Source organism: Ovis canadensis, chromosome 3 (genome assembly GCF_042477335.2).
Source record: "Ovis canadensis isolate MfBH-ARS-UI-01 breed Bighorn chromosome 3, ARS-UI_OviCan_v2, whole genome shotgun sequence".
NCBI classification, from domain to species: Eukaryota; Metazoa; Chordata; class Mammalia; order Artiodactyla; family Bovidae; genus Ovis; species Ovis canadensis.
Genome location: NC_091247.1, coordinates 57503234 through 57528440, shown reverse-complemented (window position 1 = coordinate 57528440; position 25207 = coordinate 57503234). Strand labels below are relative to the sequence as shown.

Here is a 25207-nt window from a genome sequence, read left to right as displayed (position 1 = left end):
GCCTCTCGCGGTGCGGGCGGCGCCCGGCTCGGGAGGATTCGCCAGCCTCGTGAAGTGGGGTCTCCACCTAATCAGCTTGGTGCCAGATCTACACCTCAGGAGTCCTGTGTATGAAACAGTCGCAGTGGAGGGGGCTCGCGAACGCGGGCTCAGCGGATCCTCTCTGGAACTGCATCCAAATCAGGCAGACGAGTTCACCTGGAGTTCATCTGGACAGGCATCATTTGTTCATTCAACAGGCAGGCGCTCGACGGAGCGCCATTGTCCCGCGCTGCGCTAGGGGACTGCAGACGCAGTGAAGAGCCTGGCCAGTGTTGCTGCAACTCACCCATAACCAAAAACCGACCCCCACCCCTCCAAAGTTCTGAAACTGAATAAAGTTTATTCACAATAAATATCATGAATGCACTGCCTGACACTGGATTGTACATTTGTGTGTGTGATAGTTACACAGTCTGTGTCTGATTCTTTGCGACCCCATGGACTGTAGCTCACCAAGCTCCTTTGTCTGTGGGATTCTCCAGGCCAGAATACCAGAGTGGTTAGCTATTCCTTTCTCCAGGGGATCTTCCTGACCACTGATCAAACCCAGGTTTCCTGCATTGCAGGCAAACCCTTCACCATCTGAACCACCAGGCAAGCTCAGATTGTACATTTGAAAAGGGTTGATTGTATGTTTTGTGAATTTCACCTCAATAAGACAGACTCCAGTGGGGAAGGTGCTAGCCCTAGCTTTTTCTTTATTTCCTCTTCACCACATGGGCCATGGCAGCCCTGCCCTGATAGGACCAGCTTCCTCAGTTGGAAGATGAGGGAGGCTGGTGTGTCTGTCTGTCCAGAGCCTTCCTGAGCTGAATCTGTCCATCTTCACCCTCTCCTTTCACTGCTGCACAGAAGCCAACACCAACCAGTTCTCTACCTGGTCTCGTACCAACCCAACATCTCAAATGTGGCCCCTCTTGAGGAACAGGGTATTGACTTCCCTCTCCCAGGTTGAGGCCCCTGTGAGCACAGACCCCACCCTCAACCTGGAAGGTCTAGGTCCCACTCACCCCAGTTGCTTGGACTTTGAGTCTAGGAGTGGACCGAGCAGGGAGAGGATGGACATGATGGTGACCAAGAGTGACCCCCCAAGGGCTCTTCGGTGCTTTCCTCCCTTCCTAGTTTTCAGAGTATGCTTCTAGAACTGGATTGGCCAGTACTAGTCCCCAGTCCTGTCTCCCAACCCCGCCCCTTCCAGACTTCTTCCCCCAGACAGGGCAGAGAGATGACAAGAACCTCCCCCCAAACTAAGATGCACTGGGCACTGGAAAGAGTAACAGTGATGGTGGGACCTGGTGGGGAGGAGGGAGGCCCAAAGACAGAGAGGTCCATTGTCCAGGAGGGGAAGGAAAGCCACAGGCCCTGTCCTGTGACACTGACTGTGTCCAGCCACGCGACACGGTGAGAGATGCTCACCCCCTCAGGACTGCTAAGACCCAGAGGCTCTGCTAAGTTCCAGAAGGACAGTGGCAGACAAAAGACAAATAGAACTTGCAGAACCACAGGAGAAGGAAGAGCAATTTAGTTCCTCCACCCTCCCCCACCCCTCCCTTCCAGACTCGACAGGGCCATGGAAGAGAAATGCCAATGATGGTGGGGTGGGAGGAGGGGAGGATTTAGATTTCTAAATAGTCTGCCTAGGAACACTGCATGTCTCAGCTAACATTTCCTGCAAAAAGTAATTTTAAAAAATGGCAAGGGGCTTGCCTGGTGGCTTGGTGGTAAAGAATCCACCTGACAATGCTGGAGACAAGGGCTCAATCCCTGAGCCAGGAAGATCCCACATGCCACAGAACAACTTAGCTTGTGTGTCACAACTATCAAGTCTGTGCTCTAGCGCCCAGGAGCCGCAACTACTGAAGCCCAAAGGCCCTAGAGCCCATACTCCGCAACAAGAGAAGCCACTGGAATGAGAAACTCGCACACTGCAACTATAGCATAGCCCTTGCTTGCCACAACTAGAGAAAAGCCCACTCAGCAATGAAGACCCAGCACAGCCAAAAGTTTTCAAAAAAAGAAAAAGAATGAAAGACAATGGCAAGACCCAGAGAGGACACTTAGGAGTCTTACATACCACCCTAAAATGCTGGGAAGGCCTTGAATTTTCCATACTCCAAGAGAAAATTCCTGCTCTTGAGACCCATGATGGAACAAGAGGCGATAAAAAACAAGCAAACAGTTTCCATCCTTCTTCTCCAATCCTATGCTCTCTACCCCTCCAACAGCTTGGGCCTCCAATGGGAGAGTTCTGCCAGAGAGTGTCCTGGGAAGAAATGAAATAGAAGGGCCAAAGGCACAGTGGAAAGGGAGAAAGGACCTCACACGCGTAGGGATACCAAACGGTCTTTATTGCCCACTGGCCACCCTCAGTTCCATCAGTTTTCCAGCCATGTGCTAGGCCCTCTGGGTCTCTCCAACCAACTCTGAGGACCCCTGAAATGCAGCCACAGTCCAGCTCTCTCTTTCTGGAGACCAAGGTGTTCCCTGGGGTAGACAGGGGGCTTCAGAGTGCAGGGCAGCAGGACCGAGCAGCATTCCACATGAAGAAGGACAGGAGAGAGGGCCCCCTTGGCATGCACCACGGGAGGTGGTGGCCGAGGAAGAGGGCAGGGAGGGAGGGGTTCCCTAAGTTGGGATGGCGCCGGTGGCAAAAAGCACGATGAAGAGGACGATGATAAAAACAATCACACAGATGAGGACAATCATCTTCACGTTCTTCCACCAGAACTTCCGAGCCACCTTCTGTGACGTCGTCTTGAAGTGCTCTGACTGTTGGGGATAAGGCAGACAGAGACCCACATGCCATCCATCTAAATATTGAAGTGCTAAGTGGAGGTAACAGATTGCTAAGTAAGACAGCTTATGTCCTCCTATCTTGACAAATGTACCTTCAGAACCATCTGGTGGGCCAAGTTCAAATTTAGAATTCGTGGGGCTCCCTCTGGTCCCCCACCCTCCCCCTTCTTTTCTCACCCCTGCCTTGCCCTGCCCTCCACATTGGGCTTTTAAAACATGCTTCCACCCAGGCTTGTGACAAGGGCAGCACAACCTGCCCTTAGGAGGGCAGACAATCGGGCTGAGGGGGCGCAGGCTCCAGGGGGCACATATCTTCCTGGTTCTATGGCTTCTGACCCCATGAGGACTGCCGAAGCCAGAGGAGAGGGTCAGGGCAGTATAGGGGCTGGAGTTGAGGGCAAGTGTCCTTCCTTCTCCCAGCATGAGTTGCAAAAATTGTCTCCTTGGGCCCTGCTCCCCAGATCGGGCTGAGGACAGAAACACTAAGTCTCCAGAAGTTAAACGAGCAACACTCAAGATTACACGCAGGACTCCAAAAGCCATGCCAGTCTCTCCCTGTGGACATGGAATCTTAGGCTCCAGACCTCTGCTGAACTTTAGAGTCACTCCTTCCCTGAGCAGCTGGCTTTGGCCTCTAGCTGGAGAGACAGGAGAATATCTAGCTAGATGTGTGGGAGATATTATTCTAGCCTTCAGCTAGCAGAAGAGTCTGGGATCAAAGACTTTTACTGCTCTTCCCAGCTTCTTTTTAAAGCTGGCTCAGCAAGACTCTAACAGTTTTTCACCGCCTGCCTAAAAACCTTGGGGAAGGCCAGCGGCCCTAAGAGGATGTTCTGGGGCCAATATTTTTGCCCTGGGATGGCCAGATCCAAATGAGAGTCAAGGGCAGCCTTCAAAGGGAAAGTCAGTTTCATAGGAGAGAAACTTGAGAAAGCACAGGCTGACTGAGCCGTCTGTCTCAGAAAATGCCTCCGTGGATCCACTCCCACACTCCCAAATCTGTCCTTAAACCCAATTCCAATCAGTGGAGTACAGCAGAATCAGAAGTGGGACTCAGCTCACGTCAATTCCCAGCACACATGAAAAGACAGACTTCCCTCCTTCACTCTGCCACCATGATCACCACGCCCCCAGTAATCTTCCTTCCCCCTCTTCCTCTCATCCCCTGGGAGTGAGTCGGGGGTGGGGGGGCTCCCCAGGGGGTAGGGTGAGGGGCTCCCTGTCATCTCACTGTGGCTTCCAGATCCTCTGTCTTGTTGCGAAGGTGGTCCAAGTTCTCTCCCCGGGCCAGGATCCGCTCCACATTCTGGGTCATGATATTCTTGACCCCTTCCACTTCATCCCTGAGGTTCCGCACACGGTCATCTCCTCCACCGCCACTGGCCTCCTGGACAGCCACACAACGGGTTAATTAGGCCAAGAGCTGGAGGAACTGAGACCCAGCCTCAGAGGCCAGAGGAGGGGGAGGCCTGAGGTGGACTTTAGCTTTTTGCAATGCTTGAACTGTTTGCAAAGAAAATGTTTTTCTGTAGAACCGCGTAATCAAAACCAAATGCCTTTATAAGCCCCAGATGGTGAGAGCCATCCATGGTAGAAGACAGACAGGACCCAACTTCTTTGTGGATTCTCAGGGCCCTTGACAGAACAAGAAGTAACATCAAACCCCTCTCCACTGCTTCCTTGTTCCTCAGAGAGGGTCAGAGGAGACAGCTGAGCCAGTACTTCCCAATGCACAGCTCCACCACTATGTACGAAATTCCCAGGTCCCAGGGGTCCTCATTAAAAATGCCTGTGCTGGGTGCAGACCACCCTCACCAAGGCCACCCTCCCTCTCAGACAGTGGCTGGAGAGCTGCTCCGGCCTTCCAGGCAGCCTGGCTGTGGCAACCAGGCTCCAAGTCCCTCACAAGGCCCCAGGAGAGAGAACAGTTGGGCCACAAACTTCTGCTTTCCCCACCACTTAGCACCACACGCAAGCACCAGGCCATGGCCTGCTCAGGCAAGTATAAAAAGAAAACAGACAGCCCTGGCGTTGGGGGAAATGGAGGGCAAGTCCTCCCAGGCTATAGCCTCGTCCCCAGGCTTCACGATAAGGTTTTTGAACAGGGAGGGGAAAACACTGTTAAGCTCCTCCCTCCCTGACCCACTCGAATTCCAGAAACAGATCAGGGCTGGGGGTCGAAACTATTGATAGATAATCACAGAGAACCAATTTCTGAGTCTTTTACAAACCCTCAGCTCTCTTCCCCTGGGGTGGCAGATTCCTTGGACTCAGTAGAGAGACAAATTCTTTGGGTTTCGGTACAGGGATAAAGTGAGAAGCAGAGGGGGATTCCAGCTGATAGGCTGGGCTCTGCCTTCGGAACCGCACAGGCACAGCCCAGGAATGTCACAAAAGCCGCAGGCCGGCAGCGGCTGGAGGAGGAGATGAATTAGGTTCCAGCCACCCGAAGCACCGAAGCCCACTCCAGATCAGCTCAGGGGTCAGGAGAGGGAGGGAGCAGAGAAAGAGCAGGAACACCCACGCAGGCAGCTCAGACCTATTTGCCTCCAAGCTGTCAAAGAAGAGACCTCTCTGGCAGCCGCTGGCCCAGCCCTTCGACTTTGCCAACCAACTTTCTTTGGGTAATCCCCGACCCCTTCTTCGTTTCCAGCTTTCTCACCATGTTTCCAAGCGGCTCGGGCCTGCCGGCAGCTGAACTCGTTGACTACTCGGTTTCCTCCCAGGCGGCCGTCGGTTCACTTCCTGCTTGTCCAACTTTCAGCCCGCCCCCGTCCACCTCGCATCCCAGCGGCTCCGGCCACACCTCGCTCAGGTTCTCCAGGTAGGCAGGCACCCTGCGCTGCCCTCCCAGTCTCCTCCGGAGCCGGGGCTTAGGCTTAAAGCGACAGGGTTCCCGGGCACCACATTTCTTCTAACTTAGGAACAAGAAAAGATCAGGCAGCCTTCCTAGGTTTCCGGATGTAGAAAGGGCAGCCGTCTCCTTTTTAAACATTTTTATTATTATTATAATTTTTTTGGCCGCACACGCAGCATACAGGCTCTTAGTTTCCCAACAGGGCTGGAACTGCGTCCCCTGCAGTGAAAGCGAAGAGTCAACCACTGCAGGGCTAGAGAAGTCTCTCACTTTAAAAAAAACAACTTTTTTTAATGTCCTCAGTATCTGATCCCCAATTGTTAAAGAATGAAATCAACCCTAAGCACTCTGTCAGACCTTATTCACGTGGAAACAGAATGCAGATATGAACATTTCTTACTGGACAACCCTTGTTCCCAAGTTTTTTAGTGCAGAAAGCATTGAAACCCCCAAAGTCTGAAATGCTGTGATCCTGGGCTCTGGTGTCAGAAGCTGCAGACCCTGAGTGAACCTCTTCACATCTCTGTTCTTTGCAGATGCTGATCCTGACCTCAGAGGGTGGTGGTATGGAGTAAAAGAAAAGCTTACACCATGTACCTAGCACAGCCTGGAACAAAGGGCTGCCCACTGCTCAAATCAGGAAATGATGCTGGGTCACCAACTCTCCTATTCTAGAGTTCAACCGTCCTGCACGTCCCTTCGGGGGCCACCTCGAGGGATACGGAACCCCAACAGAAATGAGCAGGTGACTGCCCTATGGACCAGAGAGGGGGCCCAGGGCAAAGGATTTTTCCACTGACCTGGCTGCAGGCCAGAGAAAATCCACCCTTCCCGGATCGTGTTTATCAAGACAGAAAAACAATAACAGACCCGTTCAGAAGGAAACAAACATTCCTGTCCCATCCCAGAAGTAACAGTTCCAAGAGGGAAATGGCAGCTTCTCTTGACAAATGCTTTCTCTTTTTTTTGGACAAACTTTTTTTTAAAGACCTTAATAAATTTCGGACCTCCGTAGCATTTGAAGACCCTTTATTATAGCTTCCCAGGTGGTGCTAGTGGTAAGGGACCCATCTGCCAGTGCAGGAGACATAAAGAGATGCAGGTTCCATCGCTGGGTCAGAATATCCCCTGGAGGAGGGCATGGCAACTCTAGTATTCTTGCCTGGAGAATCCCATGGTCAGAGGAGCCTGATGGGCTACAGTCCACGATCTGCAAAGAGTCACACACAACTGAAGTGACTTAGCATGCACACACCTGAATTTTGATGGATAGTATCAGCCTGCTTTCACAGAGAACGTGGTACCCCACTCCTCATCATTCTTAAAAAGGCAACAGTGAAGTGAAGCAGAGGCAGGTCAGTATCTTTGATCTATCCTCTTTTTAAAATTATTATTAAATTTTTGGGCTACACTGGATTTTCCTTGGGGCAACTGGGCTTTCTCTCGTTGTGGGATGCGGGGACTTCTGCATTGCAGTGCTCAGGCTTCTCTTGTTGTGGAGCATGAGATCTAGAGTGTGCGGGCTCAGTAGTTACCCTCGGCATGTGGGATCTTAGTTTTTGAACCCGGGATCACAACTGCATCCCCTGAATTGGAAACTAGAAGTCCTAACCAATGGACCACCAGAGAAGTCCCTGTTGATATATACTATCATTGTCCAGTACAGTAGCCACTGACCACAAGTAGCTGTTGAACATGTGAAATGTGGCTCGTCTGACTGAGGTGAGATGTAAAACACACCAGATTTAAAAGACTTATTATGAGAGAGAGACTGTAAATATCACTTTAGTAATTTTATATATTCATCAATATATAAAATTGAAAAAATGTTTTGGATCTTTTTCCTTTTTTCTTTTTTTTAAAATTTGTAACTTGCTTTATTTATTTATACTTTTGGCCATGCTGTACGACATGCCGGATATTAGTTCCTCAATCAGGGATCAAACCCAGACCTCCTGAAGTGAAAGCTCAGATTCCTAACCAATGGATGACCAGGGAAGTGCCAAGTCCTTTATTTTTTATTGAATTATAGTTGATGTAAATATTATCTGTTCAGTTCAGTCGCTCAGTCGTGTCTGACTCTTTGTGACCCCATGAATTGCAGCACGCCAGGCCTCCCTGTCCATCACCAACTCCCAGAGTTCACTCAAACTCACGCGTCCATCGAGTGGGTCATGTCATCCAGCCATCTCATCCTCTGTCGTCCCCTTCTCCTCCTGCCCCCAATCCCTCCCAGCATCAGAGTCTTTGCCAATGAGTCAACTCTTTGCATGAGGTAGCCAAAGTATTGGAGTTTCAGCTTTAGCATCATTCCTTCCAAAGAATACCCAGGACTGATCTCCTTCAGAATGGACTGGTTGGATCTCCTTGCAGTCCAAGGAACTCTCAAGAGTCTTCTCCAACACCACAGTTCAAAAGCATCAATTCTTTGGTGCTCAGCTTTCTTCACAGTCCAACTCTCACATCCATACAGGACCACAGGAAAAACCATAGCCTTGACTAGACAGACCTTAGTCGGCAAAGTAATGTCTCTGCTTTTGAATATGCCATCTAGGTTGGTCATAACTTTTCTTCCAAGGAGTAAGCGTCTTTTAATTTCATGCTGCAGTCACCATCTGCAGTGATTTTGGAGCCCAAAATAAAGTCTGACACTGTTTCCACTGTTTCCCCATCTATTTCCCATGACGTGATGGGACCAGATGCCATGATCATTTTCCGAATGTTGAGCTTTAAGCCAACTTTTTCACTCTCCTCTTTCACTCTCATCAAGAGGCTTTTTAGCTCCTCTTCACTTTCTGCCATAAGGGTGGTGTCATCTGCATATCTGAGGTTATTGATATTTCTTCCGGCAATCTTGATTCCAGCTTGTGCTTCTTCCAGTCCAGCGTTTCTCATAATGTACTCTGCATATAAGTTAAATAAGCAGGGTGACAATATACAGCCTTGACGTACTCCTTTTCCTATTTGGAACCAGTCTGTTGTGCCATGTCCAGTTCTAATTGTTGCTTCCTGACCTGCATATAGGTTTCTCAAGAGGCAGGTCAAGTGGTCTGGTATTCCTATTTCTTTCAGAATTTTCCACAGTTGATTGTGATCCACACAGTCAAAGGCTTTGGCATAGTCAATCAAGCAGAAATAGATGTTTTTCTGGAACTCTTGCTTTTTTGATGATCCAGCAGATGTTGGCAATTTAATCTCTGGTTCGTCTGCCTTTTCTAAAGCCAGCTTGAACATCTGGAAGTTCACGTTTCACGTATTCCTGAAGCCTGGCTTGGAGAATTTTGAGCATTACTTTACTAGCGTTTGCTACTGCTGCTAAGTCACTTCAGTTGTGTCCGACTCTGTGTGACCCCATAGACGGTAGCCCACCAGGCTCCCCCGTCCCTGGGATTCTCCAGGCAAGAACACTGGAGTGGGTTGCCATTTCCTTCTCCAATGCATGAAAGTGAAAAGTGAAAGTGAAGTCTCTCAGTCATGTCCGACCCTCAGCGACCCCAGGGACTGCAGCCTTCCAGGCTCCTCCATCCATGGGATTTTCCAGGCAAGAGTACTGGAGTGGGGTATCATTGCCTTCTCCAACTAGCATGTGAGATTGTGAGGTAGTTTGAGCATTCTTTGGCATTGCCTTTCTTTGGGATTGGAGTGAAAACTGACCTTTTCCAGTCCTGTGGCCACTGCTGAGTTTTCCAAATTTGCTGGCATACTGAGTGCAGTGCTTCCACAGCATCATCTCTCAGGATTTGAAACAGCTCAACTGGAATTCCATCACCTCCACTAGCTTTGTTCGTAGTGATGCTTTCTAAGGCCCACTTGACTTCACATTCCAGGATGTCTGGCTCTAGGTGAGTGATCACACCATCATGATTATCCAGGTCGTTAAGATCTTTTTTGTACAGTTCTTCTGTGTATTCTTGCCACCTATTCTTAATATCTTCTGCTTCTGTTAGGTCCATACCATTTCTGTCCTTTATCGAGCCCATCGTTGCATGAAATATTCCCTTGGTATCTCTGATTTTCTTGAAGAGATCTCTAGTCTTTCCCATTCTGTTGTTTTCCTCTATTTCTTTGTATTGATCACTGTTACAGGTATACAATATAATGATTCACAATTTTTAAAGGTTATACTCTATTTATAGTTATTATAGAGTCTTCCCTGCTGGCTCAGATGGTAAAGTGTCTGCCTGCAATGCAGGAGACCCAGGTTTGATCCCTGGCTTGGGAAGATCTCCTGGAGAAGGAAATGGCAACCCACTCCAGTACTCTTGCCTGGAGAATTCCACAGATGGAGGAGCCTGGTAGGCTACAGTCCATGGGGTTGCAAAGAGTCGGACACGACTGAGCGACTTCACTTTCACTTTCATAGTTATTATAAAATGTTAGCTGTATGCCCTATGTTGTATGATATATCCTTTTAGCTTATTTTGTACATAGTACCTCTTAATCTCCTCTCCCCTCTCTCTCCCCACCGCTAACTACTAGTTTGTTCTCTATGAGTCTGCTTCTTTGTTAAATTCAGTAGTTTGTTGTATTAATATTTTTTAGATTCCACATATAAATGATATCATACAGTATTTGTCTTTCTCTGTCTGACTTATTTCACTAAGCAGAATACCCTTGAGGTCCATTCATGTTGTTTTAAAAGGAAAAATTCCATTCTCTTTCATGGTTGAGTAATATTCCATTGTGTGTGTGTGTGTGTGTATATATATATATATATATATATATATATATATACATGGCTTCCCTGGTGGCTCAGAGCATAAAGTGTCTGCCTGCAATGCAGGAGACCCAGGTTTGATCCTGGGTTGGGAAGATCCCTTGGAGAGGGAAATGACAACCCACTCCAGTATTCTTGCCTGGAGAGTCCCAGGGACAGAGGAGCCTGGCAAGCTATCGTCCATACCACATCTTCTTTATCCATTTATATGTTAATAGACACTTAGGATATATTGAGTTAACTTAAAAAATATTGGTAAAATTAATTTCACCTGTTTCTTTTCTCTTTTAATTTGGCTAATAGAAAATGTTTAATTACCAATGTGGCTCAAATTATATTTCTACAGACACTGATCTATACTTTAACATTTTTGTGACATTGGACAGATTTATGTAACATCTCTAAGCTCCATTCTGTGCCTGGTACTTAAAAAATTGTCAGTAAATGGTGGCTTTTGTGATTACTCAGAATTCTAGAAGCTAAGTGAATTGGTGGGTAAGGGAACATGAGAGATGCCAAGAAACAAAGACCAGAGTAGGATGTTTGAGGGGAACAGGAAGAAATGGAAGAGGATTCCCTGGATGGGAATTCCCTGGATGTTCCTTGTTGTAAGGAGAGTTACAACAGTTGAGCTATCGGGTCTGGTATGCCACCCCAAACCCTGGACATACATTGATGTCCCTGAGGGAGCTGACCCTTAGCCTAGATCTAGCAGCTGTCAGGGAGATTCAGCAGCGCCTATGGTTGGGCCTGTAGCCCGTTCGTCGTCATCTTCACTTTACAGAACTGTGTCCTCGTCTTCACCTTACAGAACTGCTGCAGGCTTAGCCTCACCTGTACAAACACTGCATTGTGATCCTTTATCAGAAAACTATCTGGGGGCTTCCCTGCTGGCTCAGTGGCAAAGAATCCACCTGCTAATGCAAGAGATGTGGGTTCAGTCTCTGGCCTGGGATGATTCCACACGTCTTGGGGCAACTAAGCCCCGTGAGCCACAACTACTGAGCCTGGGCTCTAGAGCCTGGGCGCCACAACTATGGAAGTTCTTAAGTCCTAGAGCCCATGCTCTGCATCAAGAGAAGCCACAGCAATGAGAAGCCTGCCCACTGAGACAGAGTCACCCCCATGCGCCACAGCTAGAGAAAAGCCTGCACAGTAATGGGGACCCAAATGGCTTAGTAGTTAGGATTCTGGGTTTTCATTACTGTGGTCTGGGTTCAATCCCTGGTTGGGGAATTGAGATACCACAAGCTAGTGTGGCCAAAATAAAGGAAGAGGATCTGGCTACCACCCTCACAAGGTAAGATATTCAGAAGGTACTGAATGGTACTCACTGAGCAGAAATAGTGCTGTGGGCAGGGAACAAGAGAACAGAAGTCACTGATTCCTTTAGTCAAGGAAGGCTCTATTCCAGGAGGAGGGGAGTGTCAGTCACTTTGTAAGGAAAAGACGCTATGTGATAGGAGCTGCAGCCAAAGAAGCAATTGGAGTATGCTGAAGAGTCTTCTCAGTCCCTGCGTGATCGGATTTGGGCATCAGTTCCCCTGCTGCCTGGCTGTGGCATGCATCCTTGTGTGCTCAGTCGATTCAGCTGTGTCTGATTTTGCAACCCCAACTTTGTAACTGTAGCCCATCAGGCTCCTCTGTCCATGGAATTCTCCAGGCAAGAATACTAGAGTGGGTTGCCATTTCCTTCTCCAGGGAATCTTCCTGACCCCGGGATCGAACCAGAATCTGTTATGTCTATTGCACTGGCAGGCAGGTTCTTTACCACTAGAGCCACCTAGGAAGCCGATTGTTGTGGAGTCTTAGGCAAATCACTTCCCTCTGGGAGCTTTGGTTTCTTCATCTGCAAAATGGGAACAAGAATGAACGCTGTTTTGCGGGATTATTGTTAGGATTAAATAGTATGGGTACATATGTCTCTATTTCTGCTAAAGCGTATTACAAATGAAAAAGGAGACTAGTAGAACAAATGGAATGACAGAAGGGAAGAGGAATATAAACAGTCTGCAAAGCAATCAGGCAAGCTTTGCTGTACACTGGCATATACCCCAGTCTCATCTATGGCCCTAGTGGGCCGTTGACTCCTGTACCTTTCAGGGGAAAGGCTAGAGAACGAGGAAGCACATTCAGGAGGCTCAACTGGAATTGCTCCTGAAAGATCATAAACGTCTCACCACTGCCAAGGCCTCTTTTGTCTCCCTCTTTATAGACTGTTACACAATGAGTCACCCCCATCTCTCCCAAGGTGCTCTCTTTCTTTCTGACCTTGCCCTTAGAACTGGAAGGTTCTGCCCTTGGCTATTTTCTGACTCCTCTCTCCTAGAGCAATAGTTCTGTCTGGGGTTGATCTTGCCCTCCAGCGAATGTGACAATGTCTAGACACATTTTTGGTTGACACAACTGATAGGGGTAATGGTGCTACTGGCATCTAGTGGATAGAAGCCAAGGATGCTTAACTTCCTACAATGTCATGGATAGCCCACGACCCCCACCCCAAAGACAAAGAATATACAGACCAAATGTCAATACTGCCAAGGTTTAGAAACCTTGCTCTCCCTAGGGAAGTGTACTCAGTGCCTTTACAGTTTCAACAGCCATTTAAGGACGATCCCCAAATCTGTGAGTGCGTGCATGCTAAGTCGCTTCAGTTGTGTCTGACTCTTTGAAACCCTATGGACTGTAGCTCACCAGGTTCCTCTCTCCCTGGGATTCTCCAGGCAAAAATACTGGAGTGGGTTGCCATGCCCTGCTACAGGGAATTTTCCCGACCTAGGAATCGAACCCTCATCTCTTCTCGTCTCATGCATTGGCAGGCAAGTTCTTTACCACTAGCACCCACCTGGGAAGCCCTGAGCTACTTGAGAAGGACCATCCCCCTCCAAATGCCATACCTCTCTCTAATTGCCACTGCTGCCTCTCCAATGTCCTGGACAGTCCACAGACACACCCGACAGCCAAACCAAACCCTTTATCTTTTTCTCATGTTCTTCCTCCTGAATAGTACTCCCATTCTACCACTGTCCCAAGTTAGAAACCCCTAAGCCATCCTATACACACAATCAATCAGTTCAGTTCAGTTCAGTAGCTCAGTTACGTCCAACTCTTTGTAACCCCATAGACTGCAGCATGCCCGTTTCCCTGTTCATTACCAATTCTCGGAGTTTACTCAAACTCATGTCCATAGAGCTGGTGATGCCATCCAACCATCTCATCCTCTGTTGTCCCCTTCTCCTCCTGTCTTCAATCTTTCCCAGCATCAGTGTCTTTTCTAATGAGTCAGTTATTCACCTCAGGTGGCCAAACTACTGGAGCTTCAACTTCAGCATCAGTCCTTCCAATGAATATTAAGGACTGGTTTCCTTTAGGATTGACTGATGTGATCTCTTTGCAGTCCAAGCAACTCTCAAGAGTCTTCTTCAGCATGACTGTTCAAAAGTATCTATTCTTCGGTGCTCAGCTTTCTTTATGGTTCAATTCTCACATCTGTACATGACTACTGGAAAAACCATAGCTTTGACTAGACAGACCTTTGTCGACAAAGTAATGTGTCTCTGCTTTTTAATATGCTGTCCAGGATGGTCATAACTTTTCTTCCAAGGAGCAAGAGTCTTTTAATTTCATGGCTGCAGTCACTGTCTGCAGTGATTTTAGAGCCCAAGAAAATAAAGTCTGTCACTGTTTCCATTGTTTCCCCATCTATTTGCCATGAAGTGATGGGACCAGAGGCCGTAATCTTAGTTTTTTGAATGTTGAACTTTAAGCCAGCTTTTTCACTCTTTCACTTTCATCAAGAGGCTCTTTAGGTCCTTTTCACTTTCTGCCATAAGGGTGGTGTCATCTGCATATCTGAGACACCACTAAGTCTTAGTCTCTCAAATATATCATCCTTTTCATACCAGCTTCTGCTTCCTAGGTAATGCCAGGATGATCTCTTCTCTGATCCACCTCCAAACTGACTATCTTCTCCCATCCATTCTTTCTATGGTTGCTCCTTATCTTCCTAAAACACCAATTTGAGAATGCAGCACCCTACCCCCAGGGTAAAGCCTAAACTCCTTAGTCTGGTATGCTAAGCTTGTTCTAAACCTGCTTTTTGAAGATTATCTCTCAAGAGACTCACCTTCCAGCCCCCTAGCCATACTAAATTACCTGTCCTTCCCAAAACAAACCATCCCTTTTTACATCTTTGCTCAAGTGGACTTGCATCATTGAGACAAGTGAATATCCTGCTTCATTCATCATTGCTTCCATGAAGTCTTCCAGATTTCCCCACTGAAATTCAATTTCTTCCTCTTCTGATCACCATCACACAGTATCTTTTATAAAATCTACAATAAGCTTTACCATTAACTGCATGTGCATGTATATGTGCTAAGTCACTTTAGTCATGTCTGACTCTTTGCGACCCTATGGACTGAGCCTGCCAGGCTCCTCTGTCCATGGGATTCTCCAGGCAAGAGTACTGGAGTGGGTTGCCATGCTTGCCTCCAGGGGATCTTCCCCACCCAGGGATCAAACCCAAGTATCTTATCCTGCACTGGCAGCCAGTTCTTTACCACTAGCGCCACCTGGGAAGCCTCAAACTGCATACACATTAAAAAATATATTTATTTGGCTGTGGTCGGTCTTAGTTTTGGCTCATGGAATCTTCCTGGAAGATCAAGGGCTTCTCTCTCATTATGGCTTGTGGGTTCAGTAGTTGTAGCAAGGGATTTGTTGCCCCGCAACATGTGAGATCTTAGTTCCTCAACCAGAGGTTGAACCTAAGTCCCCTGCATTGAAAGGTAGATTTTTTTAAAAAATACATACACAATTGTGTATTTATTTATGGTTGTGCTGGGTCTTTGTTGCTGCACACAGGCTTTTTCTAGTTGTGGCAAGTGGGGGCTACTCTTTGTTGCGGTGCACATTTCTCATTGCGATGGCCCTTCTTGTTGTGGAGCAGGGGCTCTAGGCACAAGGGCTTCAGCAGTTTGCAGCACTCGGGTTCAATAGTTGTGTCCCAGGGGCTTTAGTTACCCTGGAATTTTCCCAGACGAGGGATTGAACCTGTGTCCCCTGTATTAGCAAGCAGATTCTTATCCACTGTACCACCAGAGAAGTCCCCTGCATACACATTTAAAAAATTTTATTTTTATTGGAATATAGTTGATTTACAATGTTGTTTGTTTCTGCCATACAGCAAAGTGAATCTGTTATACATATATCCATTCTTTATTCTTTCCCCATATAGGTCATTACAGAGTATTGAGTAGAGTTTTCTGTGCTATACAGTAGGTTATTAGTTATCTATTTTATATATACTAGTGTGTATGTGTCAATCCCAATCTCCCAATTTGACTTTTCCAAGACTCTTAAGTTCTGTGAAGGCAGGAGCTATGTCTTTACCTTGGTACTCCTAGTGGAAAATAACATATATCTGTACTTAGCAGGCACTCACTAAAAGTTTAGGGTATTGAGTTGAAAAATCTGAAAGGGGGCTTCTTTCTCTACAGTGCAGACAGAAATATTTTTCATTAGGAAAGAACCATGAAGAAATTCCTTTTGTTTGTCGTTTAGTTGCTAAGAGGTGTCCGGCTCTTTTGTGACCCCAGGGATTGGAGCCCACCAGGCTCCTCTGTCTGATATTCTCCAGGCAAGAATACTGTGTGGGTTGCCATACTCTCCTCCAGGGGTCTTCCCGACTCAGGGATGAAACTTGCATCTCCTGCCTTGCAGGCAGATTCTTTACCACTGAGCCACCACAAATTTTGGAGTATTTTTGGATAAGTGAATGCTAAATGCCATGAGTCTCCAAAGTTTGGTCCTGAAAGGGTAAACCAGAAATCAACAGCTTGAACAAAAACAAGTTAAAATCATGGGATGGAGAGGTAAAGAGTTAATACATCTCGTTTATTACCTGCATTTCTCTATAGAGAATGCTTTCAGTTCACCCAGACTACTCAGAGTTTTTGACTTCCCTCTCCTCTCAAAATTGTACTCATTCTTTAAGGCCCAAGTTTTCAAAAAAAAATTTTCTGATTTCTCCAGTCATAATTCATTTCTTCCTCAGTGCTCTTATAGCAATTTGAACCTCATTTAAAACTTTCCTATATTCTATTTCCTATATTCATTATTATTTTGTTATTTCTGTATGCTTTTATTATTACACTCCTTTATGACAGAGGCCACAACTGAATCATTTGTTTCCTCCTCTGTAACTTTTCCAGTTCTTCACAGTTCAGTTCAGTCGCTCAGTCGTGTCCGACTCTTTGCGACCCCATGAATCGCAGCACGCCAGGCCTCCCTGTTCATCACCATCTCCCGGAGTTCACTCAGACTCACGTCCATCGAATCTGTGATGCCATCCAGCCATCTCATCCTCGGTTGTCCCCTTCTCCTCCTGCCCCCAATCCCTCCCAGCATCAGAGTCTTTTCCAATGAGTCAACTCTTCTCATGAGGTGACCAAAGTACTGGAGTTTCAGCTTTAGCATCATTCCTTCCAAAGAAATCCCAGAGTTGATCTCCTTGCAGTCCAATGGACTCTCAAGAGTCTTCTCCAACACCACAGTTCAAAAGCATCAATTCTTTGGTGCTCAGCCTTCTTCACAGTCCAACTCTCACATCCATACATGACCACAGGAAAAACCATAGCCTTGACTAGACGGACCGTAGTGGGCAAAGTAATGTCTCTGCTTTTGAATATGCCATCTAGGTTGGTCATAACTTTTCTTCCAAGGAGTAAGGGTCTTTTAATTTCATGGCTGCAGTCACCATCTGCAGTGATTCTGAAGCCCAAAAAGATAAAGTCTGACACTGTTTCCACTGTTTCCCCATCTATTTCCCATGACGTGATGGGACCGGATGCCATGATCTTCGTTTTCTGAATGTTGAGCTTTAAGCCAACTTTTTCACTCTCCTCTTTCACTGTCATCAAGAGGCTTTTTAGCCCCTCTTCACTTTCTGCCATAAGGGTGGTTATTGATATTTCTTCCGGCAATCTTGATTCCAGCTTGTGCTTCTTCCAGCCCAGCATTTCTCATGATGTACTCTGCACAGAAGTTAAAGAAGCAGGGTGACAATATACAGCCTTGACGTATTCCTTTTCCTATTTGGAACCAGTCTGTTGTGCCATGTCCAGTTCTAACTGTGTTTCCTGACCTGCATACAGATTTCTTAAGAGGCAGGTCAGGTGGTCTGGTATTCCCATCTCTTTCAGAATTTTCCACAGTTGATTGTGATCCACACAGTCAAAGGCTTTGGCATCATCAATCAAGCAGAAATAGATGTTTTTCTGGAACTCTCTTGCTTTTTCCATGATCCAGAGGATGTTGGCAATTTGATCTCTGGTTCGTCTGCCTTTTTTAAAACCAGCTTGAAAGTCAGGGAGTTCATGGTTCATGTATTGCTGAAGCCAGTTCTTCACACATAACATATAATCAACATTGAATGTAATGGAACCATCTAGAGACTTTCCTGGTTGGGGAACTAAGACCCTGGATGCCACACAGTGCAACCAAAAATTAAAAAATAAACAAAACAGATGGTCCAGTGGTTTTTAATCTGCCTCCCAATGCAGAGGATATGAGTTCAATCCCTGGTCAGGGAACTAAGATCCCACATACCTCGGGTAAATAAGCCCACACACGCAACTACTGACCCTTGTGCTCTAGAGCCTGTGCACGCAACTGGAGAGAAGCGCAGGTATTGCAAGGAAGACGCAGCACAGCCAAAATAAAAATGTGAAAGTGTCAGTCGCTCAGTCACATCTGACTCTTTGTGACCCCATGTACTATCTAGCCCACCAAGCTCCTCTGTCCATGAGATTCTCCAGGCAAGAATACTGGAGTGGGTTGCCATGCCCCTCTCCAGAAGATCTTCCCAACCCAGGGCTCGAACCGGAGTCTCCTGCATTGCAGGCGGATTCTTTACCATCTGAGCTGGCTCAGATGATAAATAAAATAAAAATAAATAGTTTTTTAAAAATGGAGCATTCTAGTATTTTTTTAATTTTTATATATTTATTTTTGGCTTCTCTGGGTCTTCATTGCTGTTCTCTGACTTCCTCCAGCTGCAGAGAGGAGGGGCTACTCTCCAGTAGTGTTTCTAGTAGCTGTAGCCCACGGGATCAGTAGCTGTGACAATGAGGCCCAGTTGCCTGAGGCATGTGGAACCGTCCCAGGCCAGGGATTGAACCCATATCCCCTAAATTGGCAAGTGGATTCTTAATGACTGGACCACCAAGGAAGTCCAGAGCCATCTAATTTTGAGTGATCCTAGAAAATCTGGCCTAAACTTCCCAATCCACAATGTATTCACCTGGACTGGGATTTGACAGTGGATTAAGAGATGCATCCCCTAAATATTAATAGATCTATGGCTTCCAAAGTGTTGTATCAGGATGACCTAGATGTGGGCCAGATTTCAACAGCAGGAACACTTGGTGAATCCACCTGCCAGACACATCTGTGCCCAATAATCTCTACCACATCTACCCCTGCCAATTTTTTTGCTTTAGGATGGTGGTTCTCAGCACATGGTCCGTGAACCCCTGAAATCTTTAGGGGCAAAACTTAGTATAATAATACTGAGATGTTATTTCCCTTTTAAACTGTGTTAACATTTGAACTGATAATGCAAAGAAAAATGGGCAAAACTGTTGGCAACTTAGCAAGAGAGAGACCATGGTACCCAATTGCAGTAGTAGTCACTGCATTCCTCTCTGCCACACACTCACCACATTTAAAAAATGCCAATGTCAAGTAAGAACACTCTTGGAGCTTCCATGGTGGTCCAGTGGTTAAGGCTCTGTGCTTCCACTGCAGGGGGTGCAGGTTTGATCCCTGCCTGGGGAAGTTTCTCATGCCAGGAGATGCAGCCAAAAAAAAAAAAATTAAATAAAAAGGGGAAAAAAAAGTTTTACAAAAAGAATGCTGTTAGTGAAGCAGTATAAAATTATTAATTTTATAAATTCCTGTCACTGGTGTACAGATCATTTTACTATTTTTTGTGAAGAACTGGAAAATATGAATACAATACTTCTGTATACCCAAATACAATGATAGTCTCATAGTTGTTCTAAGAAAGAACACTTGTGCAATTAAACTGAACTCAACTCACCTTTGTTTTCAAACTAATAGATTTTTTTTTGAGCAGTAGTTTCCATACACCCTTCATGCTCTCCCTGTTTCTCCTGTACTAACATTTTGTATTAGTGTGATATATTTGTGACAACTGATGAACTAATAATGATATTAATAACAAAGTTCATAGTTTACATTCAGTTCAGTTCAGTTCAGTCGCTCAGTCATGTCCAACTCTTTGCGACCCCATGAATTGCAGCACGCCAGGCCTCCCTGTCCATCACCAACTCCTGGAGTTCACTCAGACTTACATCCATTGAGTCAGTGATGCCATCCAGCCATCTCATCCTCTGTCGTCCCCTTCTCCTCCTGCCCCCAATCCCTCCCAGCATCACAGTCCTTTCCAATGAGTCAACTCTTTGCATGAGGTGGCCAAAGTACTGGAGTTTCAGCTTTAGCATCAGTCCCTCCAAAGAAATCCCAGGGCTGATCTCCTTCAGAATGGACTGGTTGGATCTCCTTGCAGTCAAGGGGTCACTATTTTTTAAATTTTATTAAAAAAAACTTTTTAATTTATTTTTCATTTGGCTTTGCCGGGTCTCAGTTGCAGCACACTGGATCTTTGATCTCTGTTGGGCATGCGTTGTATGGATGCTCAACAGAATTGAGTATATGGATTGCAGTTGCAGTGTATGGATTCTAGTTCCCTGACCAGAGATCAAACCCAGAGCCCCTGCATTGGGAGTCTTGGCAACTGGACTACCAGAAAAGTCCCTAGGGTTCATTCTTTATATTATAGATTCTACGGGTCTTGATAAATATATAGCAACATGAATTCATCATGACACCATTAGAGTATCATACAGAATAGTTTCACTTCTCTAAAAATCCTCTGTGCTACATCTATTCATCTCTCCCTTCCTCCCCCACAACCTCTGGCAAACACCTATCTTTTTGCTATCTCCAAAGTTTTGCCTTTTCCAGGTTATCACATGGTATGTAGCCATTTCAGATTGGTTTCTTTCACTTAGCAATATGCATTTAAGATTCCTCCATGTCTTTGTGGATTGATAGCTCATTTCATTTTATTACTAAATATTCCATCATGTGGATGTGCTAGTTTATTTTATCCATTTACTTACTGAAGGAAATTTTGGTTTATTCCAAGTTTGGACAGTTATAAATAAAGCTGAGGTACATTCCTGTGCAGGTTTTGCGTGGGCATAAATTTTCAACTCATTTGAGTAAATACCAAGGAGCACAATTGCTGGATCATATGGTAAGAGTATGTTGAGTTTTGTAAGAAACTGCCTGTCTTCCAACTGTTTTGTATTCCTACCAGCAATGTAAGCAGAGTTTCTGTTGCTCCATTTCCTTACCAGCATTTATTGTTTTCAGAGCCTTGGATTTCTAGAATCTCACTGTTGTTTTTATTTTTTGGCCATGCTGCGGGGCTTGTGGGATCTTAGTTCCCAGGCCAGGGACTGAACCCAGGTCATGAAAGTGAAATTGCCCACTGGATCACCAGGGAATTGCCAAATGTGCAATATCCTAATAAGATATCAAGCATCTTTATTTTTGTCTTTTTTCTTTTAAACTGAACTACCATTTTACTTGAAAGGACATTGGACGGAAGAACTATGATTATTCAAACTGGTGCATTTAGCAAATACTTTATCAAAAATGAAAGGAACCTGTCCATTCAAGGAAAACAATAGATGGTATTTGTTGCCAATGGAAAAATTTGAGCTTTGAGGTGAAAACTAAAATTTGAGAAAACTTGTATCTGCCACTGTGTGCCTGGCAGCTTCCCAACACTTAAGAAACTTTACATTTAGAAGTGCTGCACAGCTTAGTTTTTAGATGGTCAGTATTTTCCAAATGACCATCTGTATGATTTTATAAAATTGTCAGGAGTAAAAGATCCATTCAAGTGCAAGATATACCAACAATTTTCTTAAACCTTCTATTTTATATTTGAGTATAGTTGATTAAGTGTTGTATTAGTTTCAGGTATATAGCAAAGTGATTCAGTTATACATGCACCTGTGAAGTGAAAGTGATAGTCACAGTCACTCAGTCGTTTCTGACTCTTTACAGTCCTTGGATTTCTCCAGGCCAGAATACTGGAGTGGGTAGCCTTTCTCTTCTCCAGGGGATCTTCCCAAACCAGGGATCCAACCCAGGGATCCAACCCAGGTCTCCTGCATTGCAGGTGGATTCTTTACCAACTGAGCTGTCAGGAAAGTCCAAACATGCATCTACTCTCTCTCAAATCTTTCCCCAATTAGGTCATTGCATAATATTGAGCAGAGTTCCCTATGCTATACAGTAGGTCTTTATTGGTTATCCATTTTAAATATAGCAGTGTGTACATGTTGATTCTAAAGTCCCTAACTGTCCTCCCACTCATCCTTTCCCTGTGCAAGAGAAACCAATGATTTTAATGTGTGTGTTAGTTGCTCAGTCGTGTCCGACTCTTTGTGACCCCATGGACTGTAGCCCGCCAGGCTCCTCTGTCCATGGGATTTTCCAGGCAAGAATAGTAAAGTGGGTTGCCATTTTCTCCTCCAGGGATCCTTGGCCATCCAAGGATCAAACCCGGGTCTCCTGAATTGCAGGCAGATTCTTTTAATGTCTAAGACACCCAGGGAAGCTTGATTTTATATAGTAAAGTTCATTATATGTTTTCCAATCCCACATCTGATTGCACGCATGCTAAGTTGCTTCAGTCATGTCTGACTCTGCGACTCCATGGACTCTAGCCCGCCAGAATCCTCTGTTCATGGGATTCTCCAGGTAGGAATACTGGAGTGGGTCCAGATAGGAATACTGGAGTGGGTCGTCATGCCCGTCTCCAGTGGATCTTCCCAACCCAGGAATTGAGCCTTTGTCTCTCTTGTCTCCTGCCTTGGCAGGCAGGTTTTTTACCACTAGTGCCAACTGGGAAACCCCCACATCTAACTAACTTTAAAAAAAAAAAACACACTTGTAAGTTTAGGTGTAGTATCAAAGAATAGCCACAATTACCTAAAGAGCCTAATAACATACTTCTCTTTCTACCAACAGTATCTGTGAGATCAGATTTCCTTCATATAGTTCAATGGAATACAGAAACAGAAATGATAATCCATCTTTCTTCAATTAAGCCAGGTATTAGAGAGATCTGCATGTAAAACAATACTATTCTCATATATTTTTTAGTGTGGAAAATATATTTTTTCATAAAAATGTTATTTATGTAAACATGTAATGGGTTCATTACTTTTTTTTTCCTTTTACTGAATCAATGCATATTTCAAACATTTCTCAGGGTAAATTTCCAATAGGGTAAATACGGGAAAATATAACCTATTATTCATAAAAAGCTCTTTCAGTTCAGTTCAGTTCAGTAGCTCAGTCGTGTTTGACTCTTTGTGACTCCATGAATTGCAGCATGCCAGGCCTCCCTGTCCATCACCACCAACTCCCGGAGTTCACTCAAACTCATGTCCATCGAGTCAGTGATGCCATCCAGCCATCTCATCCTCTGTCGTCCCCTTCTCCTCCTGCTCCCAATCCCTCCCAGCATCAGAGTCTTTTCCAATGAGTCAACTCTTTGCATGAGGTGGCCAAAGTACTGGAGTTTCAGCTTTAGCATCATTCCTTCTAAAGAAATTCCAGGGCTGATCTCCTTCCGAATGGACTGGTTGGATCTCCTTGCAGTCCAATGGACTCTCAAGAGTCTTCTCCAACACCACAGCTCAAAAGCATCAATTCTTCAGCGCTCAGCTTTCTTCACAGTCCAACTCTCACATCCATACATGACCACTGGAAAAAACTATAGCCTTGACTAGGCAGACCTTTGTTGGCAAAGTAATGTCTCTGCTTTTGAATATGCCATCTAGGTTGGTCATAACTTTCCTGCCAAGGAGTAAGCGTCTTTTAATTTCATGGCTGCAATCACCATCTACAGTGATTTTGGAGCCCAAAAAAATAAAGTCTGACACTGTTTCCTCATCTATTTCCCATGAAGTGATGGGACCAGATGCCATGATCTTAATTTTCTGAATGTTGAGCTTTAAGCCAACTTTTTCACTCTCCTCTTTCACTTTCATTAAGAGACTTTTTAGTTCCTCTTCACTTTCTGCCATAAGGGTGGTGTCATCTGCATATCTGAGGTTATTGATATTTCTCCCGGCAATCTTGATTCCAGCTTGTGCTTCTTTCAGCCCAGTGTTTCTCATGATGTACTCTGCATATAAGTTAAATAAACAGGGTGACAGTATACAGCCTTGAGGTACTCCTCTTCCTATTTGGACCAGTCTGTTGTTCCATGTCCAGTTCTAACTGTTGCTTCCTGACCTGCAAATAGGTTCTTACGGTTCTCAATAATGTGTGTAGCAACATAAAGGGGTCCTGAGACTAAAAAGTGAAGAGGAACTAAAAAGCCTCTTGGTGAAAGTGAAAGAGGAGAGTGAAAAAGTTGGCCTAAAGCTCAACATTCAGAAAATGAAGATATGGCATCCGGTCCCAGCACTTCATGGGAAATAGATGGGGAAACAGTGGAAACAGTGTCAGACTTTATTTTTGGGGGCTCCAAAATCACTGCAGATGGTGACTGCAGCCCTGAAATTAAAAGACGCTTACTCCTTGGAAGAAAAGTTATGGTCAACCTAGATAGCATATTCAAAAGCAGAGACATTACTTTGCCAACAAAGGTCCGTCTAGTCAAGGCTGTGGTTTTTCCAGTGGTCATGTATGGATGTGAGAGTTGGACTGTGAAGAAAGCTGAGCGCCGAAGAACTGATGCTTTTGAGCTGTGGCGTTGGAGAAGCCTCTTGGACTGCAAGGAGATCCAACCAGTCCATTCTGAAGGAGATCAGACCTGGGATTTCTGCAAGGAGATCCAACCAGTCCATTCTGAAGGAGATCAGCCCTGGGATTTCTTTGGAGAGAATGATGCTAAAGCTGAAACTCCAGTACTTTGGCCACCTCATGCAAAGAGTTGACTCATTGGAAAAGACTCTGATGCTGGGAGGGATTGTGGGCAGGAGGAGAAGGGGACGACAGAGGATGAGATGGCTGGATGGCATCACTGACTCGATGGACGCGAGTCTGAGTGAACTCTGGGAGTTGGTGATGGACAGGGAGGCCTGGCGTGCTGCGATTCATGGGGTCGCAAAGAGTCGGACACGACTGAGCGACTGAACTGAACTGAACTGAACTGAATTGAGACTAAAAAATGTGAGAACCCCTGCACTAAGATGCCTTCCTCTCATCCTGCTTGTCAATTCCAGGGCAGAGAAACAATGTTACAAAGCTGTTCAAGACTCACCTTCCCCATCAAACACACTCTGCTTACTGCCCCTACTCTGCATTCCTTCTGCAGTCAGGTCGTTCCGGTTTTCCTGCTGCTTTCAAATCTGTGGTTCCAGGCCGGGTCAGCCCTCCCAGGTGCATCCTCAACCGGGCGGGAAACGCTCTGGGAAGAGTTGACTTTTGCGCCCGCACCGTTCACACATCTGCAGCGACCTAACAGGGGCGGGAAGGGAGCCAGGGAGGTCGTGGGCGCCGAGACTCTTCTTTAGGTTGATAGAGCGGAGAGGGCTCGGGAGGCCTCAGGGACGAGACTAGGTACTTGACAAAAAAGAGACAGGTCCACGCACACCTTCACTCATCGGTCACCAGCGAAGGCGGGCTCTGACCCCGCCCCCTCGCCCCTCGTTGCCCCGCCCCCAGACCCC

At 45.9% G+C, this 25207-nt stretch overlaps 1 protein-coding gene and 1 long non-coding RNA gene across 2 annotated transcripts; both read right to left on the bottom strand.

Moving 5' to 3' along the window:
- Positions 1-2369: 2369 nt before the first annotated feature.
- VAMP8 (vesicle associated membrane protein 8) lies at positions 2370-6558 on the bottom strand. The gene is made up of 3 exons (XM_069583174.1): positions 5501-6558; positions 4070-4225; positions 2370-2811 (listed from the first exon to the last, which is right to left on the bottom strand). The coding sequence occupies exons 1-3, from the start codon at positions 5501-5503 to the stop codon at positions 2668-2670; spliced, it is 303 nt and encodes a 100-aa protein (XP_069439275.1). The 5' UTR covers positions 5504-6558; the 3' UTR covers positions 2370-2667.
- A 149-nt stretch (positions 6559-6707) lies between these two features.
- Positions 6708-25184, bottom strand: LOC138436875 (uncharacterized). Its single transcript, XR_011255648.1, has 2 exons — positions 24799-25184; positions 6708-6905 (listed from the first exon to the last, which is right to left on the bottom strand). It is a non-coding gene; the product is annotated as an uncharacterized lncRNA (long non-coding RNA).
- Positions 25185-25207: the final 23 nt, after the last annotated feature.

Excerpts from the sequence above, each read along its gene's own strand:
- VAMP8 (XM_069583174.1), bottom strand. Across the intron at positions 2,812-4,069 it reads CAGAGGATCTGGAAGCCACA|TCAGAGCACTTCAAGACGAC; the intron begins GTGAGATGACAG and ends TATCCCCAACAG.